Consider the following 18,202-nt stretch of genomic DNA (forward strand, 5'->3'; position numbering starts at 1 on the left):
CACTCAATTTAATACCATAAACATTTATTAAATACCTACTATGTGTAATTCATGGCGCTTGGTGCTAGAGACTCAAAGAGTAAAAAAAAAAATTAGTTCTTGCCCCTTCTTCTGGAGAGATAACTATACAAAGTTAAGTTAGAAGGTAATTTGAGGAGAGAACTCAAATCTGGTGGTGACTTGGGAAGTAAGGAACTGGAAGAGTAATTCTTTCATGAGTTGTGAACTTAGATTCAGTGTTTCTGAAAGACCATCTGGCAGACTATTTGGCATTGTCCTTAAATTGATCTAAAAGATTCATCAAGGGACAAAATAATGAGACACCAGCAGTGTTATACTGAGATTATTGGAAGATTTGGATGTGAGATAAAAAGATATTCAGAAAGATTGGAGGTTGTGGTAAAAAAATGAAAGTTTTTAACAGTTGGTTAGCGATAATGGAAAGACGCCGGTTTTTGAAGGACCACTAAGTTACAGAATTAGAGAGCAAATAAAAAGTGTGAGGGGAAGAGAAAGAAAAAGAAATATGTGATATAGCCTAATCAAGTAAAAGGCTAACAACTGAGGGAAAATAACTCCTGTAATTTCTCAGGAAGAAAAGACAGGAAAATGGGCAAGGAGACAACTGAAGGAATTGAAAAGGGGAAGAAACAAAGGGAGATACTTTTTCTTTTTCCTAGGGGAAGAGAGCACCACTGATGAGTACTCCTATGAGAGAGAGACCTAAGAACAGGTATTATCAGTTTTGGGAGAAAGAGAATCAGAGTTCCTGGGAGTATCTGACATTCCAGAAGACTAGGAGGGGCTGGACCCAACGAAGAGATTTTGAGGCAAATAAGGGAAACATGCCAAGCAGAAGGCAAAGGTACATTCTTGAACCATCAGGAAAAGCAAAGGAGCAAGATCTACAAGGAGACCACAAAAATTCATTCCATGAGGAATACAGAAAAGAAAAACTAAATAAGTATAAGAGCCTTGAACAACAACAACAAAAAAACTAGAATAGATAGAAAAAAGACAAATAATAGACTGAGGAAAACACATCCTTTTTTAAGAAACATTTTTAGAAAAAGGTTCAAGAAATGATATTTTCAAAAATAACAGAACAGGGGCGGCTAGGTGGCGCAGTGGATAGCACTGGCCCTGGAGTCAGGAGGACCTGAGTTCAAATATGGCCTCAGACACTTAACACTTACTAGCTGTGTGACCCTGGGCAAGTCACTTAACCCCAATTGCCTAACTAAAAAAAAAGAAACTATATATATATATATCTCAGAACAAACTGAATGGAAGGAAAAGGGGAAAGAGGGAAAGATTTAAACAACTAGATAAACGCAAGAAAGAAAAAGCAATGAATAAGCAAAATTCCCAAAGGAGTAACAAGGTGTGGGAGGAAGACAGGGGTGGGAAAGGTACCAGAAGATGTACAGCTAGAGGCTCAGTGCTGGTGGAAACAGGGCTACTTTAAAAGAGATTAAACTAAGATAATTAAAGAGACATTAGCACTGAACTGTTCACAATGACAGGGCAAAAACGATCCTAATTTAGGAATAAAAAATATTAGGGACAAATGGAAGAAAATGTTACGCTAACTCATAACTTTAAAAGTGAATGGATTAAACAATCCAATAAAAGAAAAAAGACTGAGATTGGATAATAAAACAAAACTCCACAATCTGTTGCTTATAAGAAACAAAAACCAAAGACATGCACAAAATAAAAATGAGGAGGGCTAGAAGAAAATAGAAGAAAGATTACTTGGGAGACCTATAACCTAGTCAAGGTCCAAAATTTAAAATTTAAAAGGTGACAGTCTTCCAGAGTCCAGATATTTCAACACTCAAATTTCATGTGCCATGATCAGCTAATTAATTGCCATACGAACTGTCACTTGGAACAAATTTTGTGGTTAGGTGTCATGAGGGCATCATCCTGGTTATGGCAAAAGTTTTCCGGTTGTAGTCAACTGCAAGTTATATATTGCCACACTGGGCAGAGATAAAAGGCCAAGATAACCACATCCATGGCCTGTGAAGGATAAACAAACAAAACAAAAAAAAATGGACACAACAGAATATGATTCCACTGCTTTTGTTCAGAGTATTATCTTATAGGTATAAGATAGGTATCAAGACAGAGCTTGGTAAGGGAAATTCAGTCAGGAGAAATTCCATTGTGTTATTCATTTTTATTTGCTCTCCTATTCTGTAACTTAGTTTCACCAAAAGAAAAAGGAAAAAAAAGAAAAGAAAAACATTGATTCACCTGTAGGCAGGGTGTTGTGAGCTTTAATTCCATGTTGTTTAAAGCCTACTACTACTACATCATAACTTCTTTTTGGCTTCTGTTTTCACCCTTGTCTTGTTGTGTACATTTAGAAAGAAATCTCTTAATGGTTTGTTCATTGCTATTTTATTATTGTTATTGTTCTAGGTTGCTATATTTGTTTACCTTTTTTGAAAAGCATATAATCTTTTCATGTATACTTTTCTTTTTAAGACTGTTTCAAATATTTCTTTTTTATGGTACAGTCTCTTTTTTATTTATGGTCAGGTTCAGGGTAGGTCACCTTGTGCTGCATCTTGAGCTCCATTGCTCTTCAGAATGTATTACTGCATTTCTTCCTGCACTTTCTGGTGGGTGCAAAATAGTGTCATTCAAATTTCTTAGTCTTTCTTTCTGGTTCCTTCCTTTTTGAAGGAGGCTTCTCTGTGGGCTGTATTTCAGGGTGGCTTGGCATCTTTTCAGGCTGGACACTGCACAGTTTATCAATCTCTGTCTCTACCCCAAGTTCTTTGTGTGGGGATAGAACTGGCCCCATCAGGATGCCGTTCACTTTCCTTCATACGTAGTGGATTGCCACCTGGCCCCATGCATGGGGATCCTGTCCCTTTGTTCCTCAGTTCTGTGGTGGAGCAACAGAGTGCTGCCACATTGCAATTTCTGCCTGAGCAATAGAAGTGCAGATTCATCTTGTCTTCACCCCCTCCCTCTGTTTCTTTGGATTTCCTTTGCTTAGATAGTCAGAGGTATTGATGTGTAATGGATGGTCTTGAAACAACTCCTACTTCCAGTGTAACCTAGTTGTATAATCTTGGGCAAGTCCCTTAATTTCTCAGTGTCCTAGAGAGCCCTTTAAGAGTATAAGTTGTAGCTTAGATGCCCATTTCCATTGTTAGAGGGACTTTCTCCACCCAGGAGTATCTTGTATTCATATAATCATAGCCCTAGTCCTTATCCCTAAATATTTACTGAAGATAGAAATAATTTCTTTTGTCCCTTCTTTTTCTGTCACCTATAAAACGGTTAGAAAAAGTGTTTCTTGAGCATCACATAGATGTTCAGTGCTGTGAGAAGTGCTATGGTGATTTAAAAAGTCTAAGAAAAAATTTTTGCTTTAACATTTTATTATGAAGATAGGTCAAATACACATAAGGCACTTAAGGGATAGTGTAAAGCAGTATATAGTTAAATGCGCTTGTGAATGGTACGAGCTATACAACGACTATGTTTGAAAGCTATTGAGAGACAGAAAAGAGTATTGAACTTGGAAAAACCTACATTTCACATATTTACTTTGCTGTGCGTCAGGCCACTTGTGTGATTATGGGCTGGCTTCAATTACCTCATCTGTAACATGATGGGATTGAAGTAAATTCTTTTCCTGGTATTTCCAGTCCTTATTTTAGGATCATGTGCTGAGAGGTCACTTTGGATTAAGTTGTTTGGCTTCCAAGTGTGGGCTTCTCTTTATTTTCCAATTTAGCAACCTGTTTTTGTTACCATTTTAAATCCTGGCCTTTCATTGCTTTGCCTCATCTTGCCCTTTTCAGTTGATAGACTCCTGGGCGTAAATGAGAAAGTGAGCTCAAGGTGTGAGCAGTCAGCTGCTCTGCCTGAGTGGTACATCTCTGGCATATTGTATTCTTGGTTATATCATGACTAGGAGAAATAAGGAAGAGGTATCCTGGGGCCAGCTAGACAATCAGAGGTATTCAGTATTTGTTTTTAAAATTGTAACTGACCGTTATTTGTTTGATTAAGAGTAGAGTGTAATGATGTCTTCCAGTCCTGTCCTAATTAAAGCAAGTGCTTTAATGTGGCAGCCAAATGCAAAGCAGTGTCTACAAACCCATCAGCCAAAAATAGTCATTTTAGTACTGTCCCCTCTAAATGACAACTTCTTTAAGCAGTGAAACAATAATGGTGTTTAAAAGTGAACTTGTGGAGAAACCTCCTGTAAGGGAACTTTAGATCTTTAGACTCCTACTACATCTAGACAGGGGTAGGAAAGATTTATTAAAATAAAGAGCTGAAAGAGGTGGCTTTTCTCAGGTTTTCTCAGTTTCAACCATGGGCTAGGTTAATGGGCCTTAATGGCCAAGGATAATTCTGATTAGAAAAATTCTTGACAGTAAGTTACTCTCTGAAAGTGGAACTTGGACTGCCCAGTGAAGGATCATCTTCCTTTGTGAAAACACCACTTTACTGAAACAAGACTTTTTTCTTTTTGGCAGGGCAATGAGGGTTAAGTGACTTGCCTAGGGTCACACAGCTAGTAAGTGTCAAGTGTCTAAGGCTGGATTTGAACTCAGGTCCTCCTGAATCCAGGGCTGGTGCTTTATCCACTGTGCCACCTAGCTGCCCCCTCAAACAAGACATTTTAACCTATTTTTACCTTGTGCCTTTGGTGAGACCACCATGGATTCAGGTTTTTCTGCCTCGCCAATTATTTTCACTATATTGGGAATCAATTCTGCTTTCTATTTCTAGGAAATATGTGGTTTATGCTTATCCACCTCTTAATGGTTTGTGTAACTGAATATAAAAGGAGCTATTATGATGATGATTATTTTTTCTGATTATAGGGGGCGGGTTTTGGTAAGTTTTTGATAGCTAATAGAAGTAGCTGCATTCCTAGGGTCTGCTAATCTTTTCCCTCTACAGGTTCATTCTGTTCATTCATTTATTCAATCCACAAGCATTAAGTGCTATATATGTGCCAGGCAGCTAGCTCAGCCAGGAAGATCTGGGTTCAAGCCCTGCCTCTGATACCACTGTTTGTATCACCACAGCATGCTGTGCAGCCAGAAGTGGCAGAGATGATGCTGACCTCCATTTAGAAAGGAAGTTTCCTCACTCAACAGTTCCCTTTACCAATGAAGTTCCAGATCCATTTGTGGCTCTGTATGCCAGATGTTTGCTGGGTGCCGAGAATCCAAGGACAAAAACAAAATGGCCCCTCCAGATGTTTCTTGAGCTGAGCTTTGAAGGAAGCTAAGAACTGTAACAGGCCGAGGTGAGACACCTTTGGCAAAGGCCCAGAAGTCGCAGATGACATCACATGTACGGACTTGGATGAGCAAGAAGCCAGTTTGCTTGGAGCTTAGCGTGTATGAAGGATAGTAATACATTATAATCTTGGAAAAATAGACTGGAACCAGATTGCAAAGAACTTTAAAATTTACACAGAGGGGTTTGGGATAATATTCTGGAGATAAGAGAAAACTATTAAAGCTTCTTGAGCAGGAGAATTACATGGTTAGGCCTACATTTTAGCAATATCAATTTTAAAGCTATATGGGGTGTAGTTTGAAGAGGGGAGATAATAGAGGCAAAGAGACCAGTGCGGGAATTATGACTGTAGTCCTAGTGAGAAATCGTGAATCATGAAGTAGGAGATGGAAGCTTTGTTAGTGGAGAGGTAGGGAACAGATGTGAACAACTTTGTGGAGGCAGAATGGACAAGACTTGTAAATTGGTGGTATATGAGGTGTTAGGAAGAGGAATCAAAGATGGCTCTAAAGCTCGTTATCTTGCTGAGTGGAGAAGATGGTGTATGCTGTTAAGAGAAACAGGAAAGCTAAGGGGAAGATAGGATTTTGGAATTATTAGTGAATTCTGTTTTGGACACATTGAGTTGAGAGGATTAATGAACACTTAGTAGGTTCACGTGGACCTGGAGTTCAGGAACTGACAGGAAAGATCTGTGGTTCTTGAAATCGCCTATATAGAAATAATATTTAGATTCCTGCAGTTGATGAGCTTGCGCTCATTGCCAAAGAGAGTAAGTTGTTTATTCAGTTCTACAAAAGTTTATTCATAGCCCACTCTGTGCCAGGGGACTGAAACTTACAGGTCTACTATGTATGCACTAGGCAAGTTATTTAAAGATGTAGAGACTACTAATTTTTTTTGGGGGGGGGTTGCGGGGGCAGGGCAATGGGGGTTAAGTGACTTGCCCAGGGTCACACAGCTGGTAAGTGTCAAGTGTCTGGATTTGAACTCAGGTCCTCCTGAATCCAAGGCCAGTGCTTTATCCACTGCACCACCTAGCTGCCCTGAGAGTACTAATTTTTAAGGTGAGAAAGGACCTTATAAAGGAGGTGGCACCTTCCTTGTGTTTTGGTGGAAGATAGTTATTCTACTAGATGTACATATGAAGGGAGTGTACTTCAGATGTGGAGGATGACATAGGCAAAATGGTGGTGTCATGTTTTGTAAAGGAGAGTTCTTCAAAATAAGACAAAAATGTGAGCTATTTTTATTGTTTTCTATTATCCTTTATGGCTTGTAAAATACTTTATATATTATCTCATTCGATCCTCAGAACAACCAGTAAGATAGGTTAAATGGGTCAAATAATGAGGAAGTGTCTGAGCTAGATTTTGAACTCAGGTCTTTGACTCCCAATTTCACACTTGAGCTAGATAGTATAGGACTTTAAGTGCCAGGCTGTGGTTTTTATTTTTAACTAAAAGCTACAGAGAACCTCTTTTGAAACAAGCAAGTGACACAATTTGATTTGTGTTTTAGCAAAATTGTTTTGGCAGCTATTTGGAGGTTGGATTAGAGAAAGGAAAGATTGGAAGCGGGGAAATCAGTTAGGAGGCTGTTTTTATAGTTGAAGTGATGAGGTTTTATTTAGGATAGTAGCTTTTTGAGCAGAGAGAACAGTACTGATGGAAGAAGTGATGTGGAAATAGAAACATAAGACTTCAAAACTGATTAGGGATGGTGGTAAGGTAGAGAAAGAGAGAAAAGTCAGTAAAAGAAAATTTTACAGTTGTGAGGTAATACAGGGCTCCAGGAAAAGTAGAGGGAGAAGGTAAATTGTAATAAAATAATGGGATTTAGCAGGTACTCAAAGACCCACCTGGAGATTAATCTAAACTGATTGAATCAAGTGAGAGTGATTGGCTGCTGATTAGCCTACTTCAAAGTTAACTAGATTGTAGTCACACCTGGCTAGCCCTTAATGGATTTGGAGGATGACAACCAATCAGGTTGAAGCAGTGTGTAAGGACCGCCTCTATTCCAGACCTATAAAAAGCTTCCACAATCAGTTTGCTAAAGAGTTCCTGATTAAAGGCAGACTCTTGTTGGAGGACTTGAGGAAGAACCCAACAAGGCTGGAAATCTAGGCTACATAGGCTTTTTCTTAACTTTCTGAACTCCTTGTGAATACCTGTATGCTTTAATAAATGTTTAATGCCCAAAGACTAATGCTGAAGCTTCTAATTTAAGGCGACCACAATTTAGATTTTAAACATCACAATATATAACAAAAAACCACCTTTTCATTTGAAAACAAGAACTAGATAGTGTTGTAGTTCAAAGCCAAATGACCTGCAGGAGGTGAGTTGAACTAGTTAAATTCTTGATAGATTTTGTGATGGAAAGTTCCATGCCTATGGTAATATACCATAGTTTTTGAAAGGTCTTCAAACACAAGTGAAGAGCACTACTATGATTTTATGCTTGACGTCAGTGTGAAAAATGTTGTAAGTTGTTTTTGTTTTTTTAAACCAAATTGTTAGAGATCTTTTGGTCGCTAGAAAAGTTTGTATTGCCATGGTTGAGGGTAAACTCATTATTTTTTCTGATGTGTAATTCTCCTTGATCTAACATGCTTTTTTAGGAGAGAATATGAACAACCAACCTAGAGGCATAGTACTTGTTGTGAAGGTAATCAAGTCATTCGTTTAAATAAATATTCAGAGAACATCTACTGTATACAAAAGCACTGTATTTCTGCATTGAGATTGATACAATGATGAACAAACAAGAAATAGTTCTTGCTTTCACAAAGTCTATATAGTAGTGATTGCCAGGTACTAGGGGTGTCTGTAGGAATAAGACACAGACAGACACACACATACACACAGACTTGATTAACAGATAAAAATACTGTGAAGGGGATTTGAAAAAGGGAGATACTGTATTTAGTTTGGGCTAGCATTTGAATCAGACTTTAAAGGATAGATTATATTTCACTAAATGAGATAAGCGGGGAGGGGTTTCCTGGTAGTTGAGATTTGTGAATTTTGTCCTGGACTGGGGTATATTAATCAATGATTTTAAGTGTCCCTATCCAAGGTGCCAAAATTTAAATCCTGTTGCATAAATAGATTACTATCTTCTCTTTAAAAATTATACGATGTGTGTTTGTGTGTATATACATACAAACACATAACCTATATCAGATTGCTTGCTGTCTTGGGGAGGGGAAAAGGAGAAAATTTGGAAATCAAAATCTTATTAAAAAACAAATGTTGAAAACTATCCTTATATGTAACTGGAAAAAATCTAAAATACTATTAAGTAAAAATATAACTGCAGACAATTTTTAAAAAGTGTGTCCTCTAGTGGGCATGTTATAAAAAACTTTAAATGCCCAAACAGGACTTTTATTTTATTCTGTAGTGATGGAGAGCCATGGAGATTGGTTAAGGTGGCAGTGGGAGTGAACCATAGGTTAGAGCTCTGCTGTAGAACAATACAATTTGCAGTTTTGTGAAGATGTATAGACGCGGGAGAAACTTTGAGGGAAGATCAGTGATTTCAATGAGGGGATGAAAGGCCAGAATTAGGACATGGCTTTGTGAATGGAGGGAGAGAAGGGATCCTAGATGAAAGATCTTATGAAGATGGAAAGCAAGATTTGGCAATAGATTAGATGGGTTGGTTAATTTTTTTCACCATGAATTCCAGTGATCCTATTTAAAATAACTTCAAGAATGTAAAAACAAATACAACTCTTCTACTGTTTTTTAAAAAGTCCACCACATCTTCTTTCGTGGGGACAAATAAATCCCTTCCCTCAGAAAGGCACAATGTTTTCTTTTCCCTTTTCTTTTTCACTTCCTTCCTAAGAAGCTTTATTATAATTCCTAATGAGAGTAACCTTGTTCTCTTAATTTTTTTTAATTCTAAAAAAAGTGTCCCTAAAAGGTATTTCAGTAGAGAAATGAGACTGCCTTGCTATGACATCATGGTACTTTCACACTGTAACAGGCATTGGATTCAAGAGAGACTTGGTTCAAATCCTGACCTAGAAATTTTCTGGCTATGTAATCTCGGGTAAATGACAGTTAAAATGGTGATTATTATACATTCAGCACCAGCCTCCCAGCATTGTTTTAGGAATAACATATTGATAATCTAAAGATAAAGAACTTCAAATAAGTCTTATAAACATCAACTATTATGATTAATGTTTTTGTTGTCATGTATTGCTAATGAATGATTTTGAAGGTGCATCCCTCACAAAGTCAAGTTGAAGGTATTTTCCAACAGATTGTTCCCAGTCTCACTTAATTCTTTGTTAAAGCGAATACTCTGAGTCCCAAGCAGGTCTTAAAAAGAGACTGAGTGGAGTAGTTTAATAAGTGCAAAGTTGGCTAAAAAATACTCACTAGCAGAAAGTATGATTTAGTATTTTCACTCTGCTAAATTCTACTCTTTTTTTCAAGTTGTAATTAAAGCTGCCCTTGACCATGAAATGTTTGACTTCTGGACTGCAGAGAGCATAGCACCAAAAATATTTACTTGAAAGTGAATCCAATCTCCTCTCACCTTTTACTCCTCAGAACTCAGTGTACTTCTCTTCCCTATCCTACAATTCAGCACATAATGGCTTTATATTTTGGGTTTTTTTTTTAATACCCTTTTGGACAAGAACCTTTCTTCCATTTCTCTTGTGCCCTCCCTAGCACCTAACTAACACCTTACCAGGTACATAGTAATGCTCAGGCCTTCCTCACAGTCGTGTAGGTAGTAGCTTCCTCACAGATGGGTTTAGTACACCCTCTTCTCTAGAACTTCTGGACCTCCTCTCAAGTTGACAGGGTGTCTACCTGATTCTGGCAGCTTTTCTACTTTGACCTGTTTCTTGCAGTTTTGTTTTATCTGTGACCCTTTTCCTTAAATTAATTTTTCCAAGTTTCTTTTGCTGCACACATCTACATATAACGGCCCTAGATACTAAGCACATGCTGGCAAAGACATATCTCCTTTCACCAAAAACCAGACTTGGATCACTCACGTTGTACCTTTGATCCTTAATAGTTGTGTGACTTTGGTCAAATCACTTAAACTCATTTTCCTCTTACACAAAATAAATGTTTTAGACAACATGGCCTCCAAGATTCCATTCAACTCTTGATATATGCCCCTTTGATCTACAGAGTCCTGTAATTTTAAAACTGATTTACTTAATAGAGGTTTAGGTGAGTACCATCACACACACACAGAGTTTCTTTTCTTAAGTCTTTTTGGTCTGTCTTTCATAACCTGACTAAGGTGGAAATGTTTTGCATTACTACATATGTATAACTTACATGGAATTGCTTGCATTCTTAAAGGGTGGGGTGGGGAGGAAGAGAATTTGGAACTTAAAGTTTTAAAAATGGATGTTGAAATTGTTTTTACATGTAATTTGGGGGAAAATAAAATTCTAAAGGAACTTTTAAAGAGATGTTCCAAAAAGATTTTTAAAAAGAGGCAAAACTCAAAGTCCCCTTTCTATATGATTAATTTTTCTCAGTACCTGTAACTACCAGTGCCCGCCTTTCCTGATTACATTTTATTTCACTATCTTTATTTGTATTTATGGTCTTCTGAATTCATTCTGAATATACTTATTGATGTGTGTGTGGCCTCCTTACTCCAAGCCTTTTTGAGAATAGGTATTAGTTTATTCTGTGTATTTGTATCTTTAGATTTAATTCTGTGCCTGAATATAATAGGAGCTCAGTAAAATTCTTGTTCATTGTTTATGGTGAGTTTGCTAGTATGAGATACTCTCGGGGTCATCCTTGTCCTCATTAGTATCAATCATCATCACCACCATCATCTATAGTGTGCTTATCACGTGTCAGACACTCTGCTAAGCACTTCGCCAGTATTATCTTACTTGATACTTGCAATAGCCCTGGGAGGTAGGTGTATTATTATCTCTATTTTGCAGCTGAGGGGAACTGAGGTAAGTGGAGTTAAGTGACTTGCCCAGGGGATCACACAACTAGTAAGTGTCTGATGGCTAGATTTGAATTTCTGAACTTCCTGACTCCACACCTGACATTCTATCTATTGCACCACCTCGGTGCCCCAGACAGAGATTTTAAGGCACAATATTTTAATCACAAACTAAATGTTTTCGATTGATTGCAGTAGATGTGAATTTTTTTTAATTGTAGATTATAAACTTGGTTATGATTTTTTTAACTTTTTCTGTAGCTCTTCCTATTAGGAATATCTGAATTGACATTATATGGTTGTTTCAAGGAGTCCTTCGACTTCTCAGGTATGATATTTGAGTACAAAGTAAAGAATTTACTATTTGTCCTCTTGACTCTTCACCTGGTTTTGGACTATGTGTTTTATAATTTTGTTTCAGCCTTTGGTTTATTCACATGTTCTTTTTAATTTTTCCTACTGTCGTGTTTACTTTCCATTCTCAACTCATTTGATTTATGCTGTCCTTTTAGATTTCCCAATATTTCTGCTTAAATGTTAAGTCATAGCCTCCTTGACTACATTAAATAGTGCCATTCTTTTTCCTCTTCTGTTTTGTTCATGTATCATGATAAAGTCCAACACATTTTATTTCATTCCATATTCTTGAATACTTTCAAAATCTCTAAATTCACTTATCCTTCCCTTTTTTGCAACCCATCTTTTCCATTTACTTCTTTTCCCTTATGGCAATTAGGGGGAATGGAATATATGACTTCTGATGCGATATTAGGTATCATTCCATTGAATAATGGGCAGGCTAATTAGTTATGCTGTGTTCTTGCTTCAGTGCTTCATTACTGACAGGTTTTGTCTTGTAGTTAGTTTTTAAGGTGCTAGCACCCTGGGATTTGAGGTTTAGGTCTTTCTTGGCGACCTTACCTCAAACTGAACTTGACATAACTTATTTCTTAAATTTAGTTAAATTTTTGGGGACAGCTAGGTGGTGGTAGTGGATAAAGCACTGGCCTGGATTTCAGGAGGACCTAAATTCAATCTGGCCTCGACACTTGACACTAGCTGTGTGACCCTAGGCAAGTCACTTAACCCCAATTGCCTCACCAAAAAAAAGAGAGAAAAAAGAAAAGTGTTTTCGTCTTGGGGAGGAAGGAGGGAAAGGAGGGTGGGAGAAAAATTTGGAACTAAAAATCCTGTGAAAACAAATGTTGAAAACTATCCTTATATGTAACTGGAAAATAATAAAATACTTTGAAAAAATTTCTAGATGGATTCTTATCAAAAGTGTTTTGTGTCCAAATTTTGAAAATGCTGGCCTAGAATGAACTAACTATAGGGAACAATTCTTCATGATACTGATTGATAATTGCTTCAGTTAAATCAGGGTTTCTTAACTTGAGTTTTAAAAAAACTTATTTTTATAATTTTATTTCAGTATAATTAGCCTTTTACAATTCTATGTATTTTTTTTCTTTTAAATAACATTATTTTTAGAAGCTATATGTTGGCTTCCTCACACTAAAGATAGAGCCATGATACAAAAAAGGTTTAGAGTCCCGAGTTAAACCAATTAGGAATCTAGCTATATAATTTCCCATGAAGAAATCAAGTTACCAAGCTCAGAACACCTGTATCCCATGATACTGGAAGAAGAAATACCGAGTGTTGTTGCAGAATGAGACTTAAAGATTGCAGAGGACTTGGAAATGTGCTGCAGGATTGTAAAAAGGCAAATGATCCAATTTAGAAGAACTGGGAATTAAATGGGATTACTAACATACAGACCGATTTTTGCTAAAATTCCAGAATGTATTTTTGAATGAATGGTTAATGAACGTCTAGAAAATGATGTGGTGACCATGAAGAGCCAGAATGAGTGGCCATTCAAAAACAGATTGTTCTTATGCTCTATGAACTTTGCTTCCTTTTATCCCAGCAATACTAATGTAGTAGAGAAGGTCAATCCTGCACCTGTGTTTACCTGGGTTTTAGTAAATCCTATGATACAATCTTTCATGTTATACTTGTAGATCGGATGAAGAGATATGAGCAGTTGGAAGATACAGTTCCATATATTGTGAACTGTTTTATTGGCTTGTTCCAAAGCTTAAGTTGTTTAATGGTTCAATGTCACCTGAAAGGATGGCTCTGATCAAGTGCCTTAGTGATTTGTGCTTGGCCCTGTGGGCTTAACATTTTATCGGTGACTTGAATAAAAGCGTAGATTCTCGTCTTGACCAGGTAGATTATTTTGGTGAATCAAATAAGATGAATTTTAAAGATAAATGTAAAATCTTACACCAGTTTTAGAAAAGTCATCCAGGTAATATAAAACTTGAGAGGGGCACGAGAAATTCATGTCGAACAATAAATTGAGGTTTTCAGTGCAATTCCAAGATCCATTTGAATGAACTGTGATGGCATCTAAGAAACAGCAATCCAGACTGCCTTGGGAGAATTATAATGGATGGTACTATTGTTATTTTGCTTATGTAAGACTTTGTCCAGATATTATCTAAATGCCAACGGTAATCTATACCAGACCAACCAAAATGGTAAGTTTCATGCAGTATGATATTCCAGGATATTAATCTGCAAAAAGAGAAAACTTCAGAATGGTATCACATTTGTCTTCAAGTATTTGATAACTCTGTCATGTGGAGAAAAGGTCTAGACGTACTCTGTTTTACCCCAAAGGGCAGATATGTGAGAAAATGGTAGAAGAGCAACTATTTGGCATAATTTAAGAAGAGGTTCCCCTCCCAATGTCCAGGTTGAATCTAGAGGCCCTTTCAGTTCTTTGATTCGTGCTTATGTAATCTTCAAGCAGGCCCAAATACAAGATTGATTTTATATAGTAAACATTATGTAGTAATTCTTACACAGAAACTATGGTTTAAAAGAGGTGATTATGGTTGCCAACAACAGGATATTTGATTTGAGAGAAAATATCAGAATGAATGCTAGGGGATAATTATCATATCCTGTGGGATATGAATCTTAATTCCTTAATTACATGATTTAGCAGATTGTCAAAAAATAGTAGTTGCAGATGGCAACTTCTATTAGTGTTTAAATTAAATGTATATTATTGCAACTTTCTTAGTTTTATTTAAAGAATTCTTAATATAGAGCCATGAAAACATAGAAGCATATAAAACTATTTCGATCCACATAGATGTATTGAGCCATATGGTAAATCTCGTTTTTACCCAAAGTTTGATTTTAGAGAAACTAGTTTTTCTCTGAAGTGCAAAAATAAGAAGGTATACAGTTCCTTTGGATGTTCCAAAGGTCTCTGCATATATTTCCACATAAATTTTGCCTTATGGCTTTCAGAGTCAGTAATTAAGTTTGATTTCTGTATATTGCATTATAGGCTCTGTTTGTGGGATGATCCATTTTCGTATGTTCAGTTTCTTTACCTTTGATTTAAATGAAATGATCAAACAAAGTAGCACACTGTTGCCTTTGTTATTTTAGATCTCTAACGTGATGAAACTTTCTCATGAACTGAGAGAGAGAAAACCTAGAGCAAAAAAAAAAAAAACAACCAAAAAAAAACCCCCACCACCCAAACCCCTAAAAAAACCCCCAACCAAAAACAAAACCAAAACTCACAAAAACACAAATCCTAGATTACTTTGAAAAAAACAGGCCTTCCTGGTAATCAAGGTGTTTACAGAGGGATGCTTTGTTCAAACCCTTGCTAAGCGCTCTGTATGTTTAAACAAAGAGCTTTTTAGACTTAAACAACAGCTGTTCATTTGAAAATAAAAAATCAAATTAAGCGGAACCAGCTTTGAAAGTAATGCCCTATAGCACTCTAACAAAGGAAGAAAAATACTGTGTTGTAAATTTCACTTAAATAACTTTTATTTTAAATAAATTTTTAAAGTAAAAAGTGTCATTTGAAAGCAGCTCATCTCCCTCTCTATCCCCCAATAGAACATCTGTGCTCATTCTGATGAAGATGAATGACAATGAATTAAACCAAAACCATTGAAGTGCTCTTTTTACCATAATTACACCTTGTCATATTTTGGAGACACAATACAGGGATGAAATGCCAATTAAGCCTGGTATGTTAATGAGATTGAGGCTGAATAGTGGATTAGAATGGACACAAATCCCACCGGAATTGATTTGATATCATCCTGAAGTTGTTCTGTTTTAATAGAAATGTTATCATACATATGAAATCTCTGTGCTTCATTTTTATTTTAAAACGATCCATTTGGGGATTTTTGGTCATCAAGTTGAAAATAGGTGTGTCTGAACACCTGGTTGCTAGGAGGAAAAGTCTTATGGAGATAAATTGGCATTCTCTCTTTTTTTAATGTCTTTAGCATAGTAAGTTCCACTCTTTAAAACTTTCATTTGTAGTACACTAACTGGGAGGGGCCAGAAAGCATTGGCTTCAGCATGGTCAGGGAAAATAGTCCAAGCCCTGGTATCCTGAGATCAAATTTTAGGTTTTTTTTGAACTCACTGTGTGATCATTGGCTGGTCCCTTTAGCAGTCTACATTTGAAATACAGATAGTGGAATTGGAGGATCATAGTGTGTTGGAGCTGGAAGGGGCATGAGAAAAGCTCCTCCAATTTCCTGTCGTGAATCATGAATCTTCTTAATGAAGACCTTCCGAAGTACAGAGATACAGAACGTTATTTAAAAGTTATCAGTTGTACCAACACCTAGAAATCTTTTGTGCTTGCTTTTACATCAGTGTCCTTTTGCTAGTACCACATTGTCTCCTAACTGGAATTAAGATATTTATGCTGGGTCTCTACAACGTCCCAAGAATTGTGTAAAAATTACATAAACTTGTTATACAATGATTTATAGTGATTAATCTGTGAAATCTTTATGCTAACTTGATCACACAAGCTTGTTGTGAGGTATAAGTGAAATAAAAAATGTAAATTTAGCATGGGGTTGATTCTCACCCCAATTTAATCACAGAATTCCCTGACACCCCATTCGAATCAATCAATTTGATAGTTTAATACTTTACATTTAAGAAATTTAAACTAGGAGAGAATAAGTCCTTAATCAATTTGAGAGTAATATAATGTGTTGATAATTGACTAAGTCAGTTGAAGCCAAACCCGAAATATCTTTTGTTTGGCCAAAATAATTAGACTTCGGACTGTGTAAAAGCTACCAAGATACTTTGGAAGCAAATATTTGAGTGGTCTTCATGTTCAGAATGAAGGACTCCCAAGGGGCAGTTGTCCTTTCTGTCTGCTCTGCCATGCCCTTGACCACATGATGACCTTTGGAACTCTGAATGTAATGAATACCCTGAAGTTCCCACCAGGTTGTTGGCAACTTTTACATTTAAAAAATCTCCAATATACACTAAGGAAAGCAGCCTTCAGAGGGTGACCTCTCAAGGAGCAAATTTAGGCAATGGACTAAATGAGGATATTTTCAGAGCCTTACAACCTCTGTCTCTATGTTGGAGCACACTTTCTCCAGGAACCTGCTTGCATGCACAAGGTTCAAAATGTGTCCCCAATTTGCGGAGATCTGTTTTTGTGCCAAATGTTATTACCATCCTGATGAGTAAAGCCTTGGTTTGCTGAGAATCAGTAGGAAGCACCTCAGTGAATGTTTTTACCTTAAATTTAACTAGAAAGACTAAGCTGTATGAGCACATTGGTGCTTTTGTTATTTCAGTTTTGTTAAAGAAATGAAAGAGAGAAAACCTAGAATAAATAAAAGAAAATCCATGGGAAAATTCTAGATAACTAGTATACTATAAACTCTAGTCGTTCTTTAGTGGTTCCCAAACATCCCATGGCTCCTGAATACAATAATTTTCATTTTTTTTTCTTTTTACTTTAATGACTTTGCTTTCTAAAAAGTTATTTTATTTTAACATTCTTTTCTTTTTGAATTTTGAGTTCCAGCTTTTCACCCATCCCCCCATCCCCTGAGAATGCAAATAATATATCAATTATACATGTGGAGTCATATAAAAACACATTTCATATTAGATAGAAAGCAAGAAAATTATACATCAGTTTACACTCAGTTTACCCAGTTCTCTCTGGAGGTGGATAGCATTTTTTCATAATGATCTTTGTAATTGTCTTGGATTGTTGTATTGATCATGTAGCCAGTCTTTCATAGTTGATAATCATTACAACATTGCTGTTACTGTGCACAATAATCTACAGTTCATCTCACCTTTCCTTTGCATCCATTCTTATTGGCTCATGCCATGTTTTTCTGAATCTTCCACCCCTGCACACACCAGGCATAGCACAGTAGTCTCCATTACCCATCATGCCACAAACTTATTCAGCCATTCCCAAATTGATGAGCTTCTACCTGATTGCCATTCTGTACACTACAAAAAGATTTGCTATAATATTTTTTGTGCATATAGACCCTTTTTCTTTTTTCTGTCTTTTTAAAAAAAACATTTCTTTGAGAGGACCTGAGTTCAAATCTGCCCCTCAGACACTGGAAACTTATAGCTGTGTGAGCCTAGGCAAGTCACTTAACCTCCCTGCACCCTCCCTTGCACCCCCCCCAATATTCTTTGAGGTACAGTTTTATGGCTCTTTTTAACATAGTTTCAGATTGTTCTCTAGGATTGTGGACGAAGTTCACGTACTCCATCAACAATCATTAATTAAAATAATTTAATTAATTAAACTTATTTTCCCCTCATCCCCTCAAGCATTTGGCATTACTGATATGTGTTTAAGGTAGTTTTTCAGATTTGTCTTAATTTGCCATTTTCTATCACCTAGTGATTTAGAGCATTTTTTCATAGTTTCATAGATAGATTTGATTTCTTCTTCTGAGAACTGCCCTGATCATATCCCTTGATGATTTATCAACTGGGGAATGATTTATTTTTATAAGTTGACCAAGTTCCCTATGTATTTGAGAATTGCCACCTTTATTAATAAATTTGTTGTGAAATG

At 36.6% G+C, this 18,202-nt stretch overlaps 1 protein-coding gene across 1 annotated transcript in view; it reads left to right on the top strand.

Annotated features, from left to right (window-relative positions):
- Positions 1-18,202, top strand: part of MAD1L1 (mitotic arrest deficient 1 like 1) — an 899,456-nt gene that overhangs the window by 215,293 nt on the left and 665,961 nt on the right. The window contains exon 13 of the mRNA XM_043978850.1: positions 13,561-13,570. Within this exon, the coding sequence (XP_043834785.1) occupies positions 13,561-13,570 (10 nt within the window). The remainder of the gene's footprint in view (positions 1-13,560; positions 13,571-18,202) is intronic.

Source organism: Dromiciops gliroides, chromosome 1 (assembly GCF_019393635.1).
Source record: "Dromiciops gliroides isolate mDroGli1 chromosome 1, mDroGli1.pri, whole genome shotgun sequence".
In the NCBI taxonomy this organism is placed as follows: Eukaryota; Metazoa; Chordata; class Mammalia; order Microbiotheria; family Microbiotheriidae; genus Dromiciops; species Dromiciops gliroides.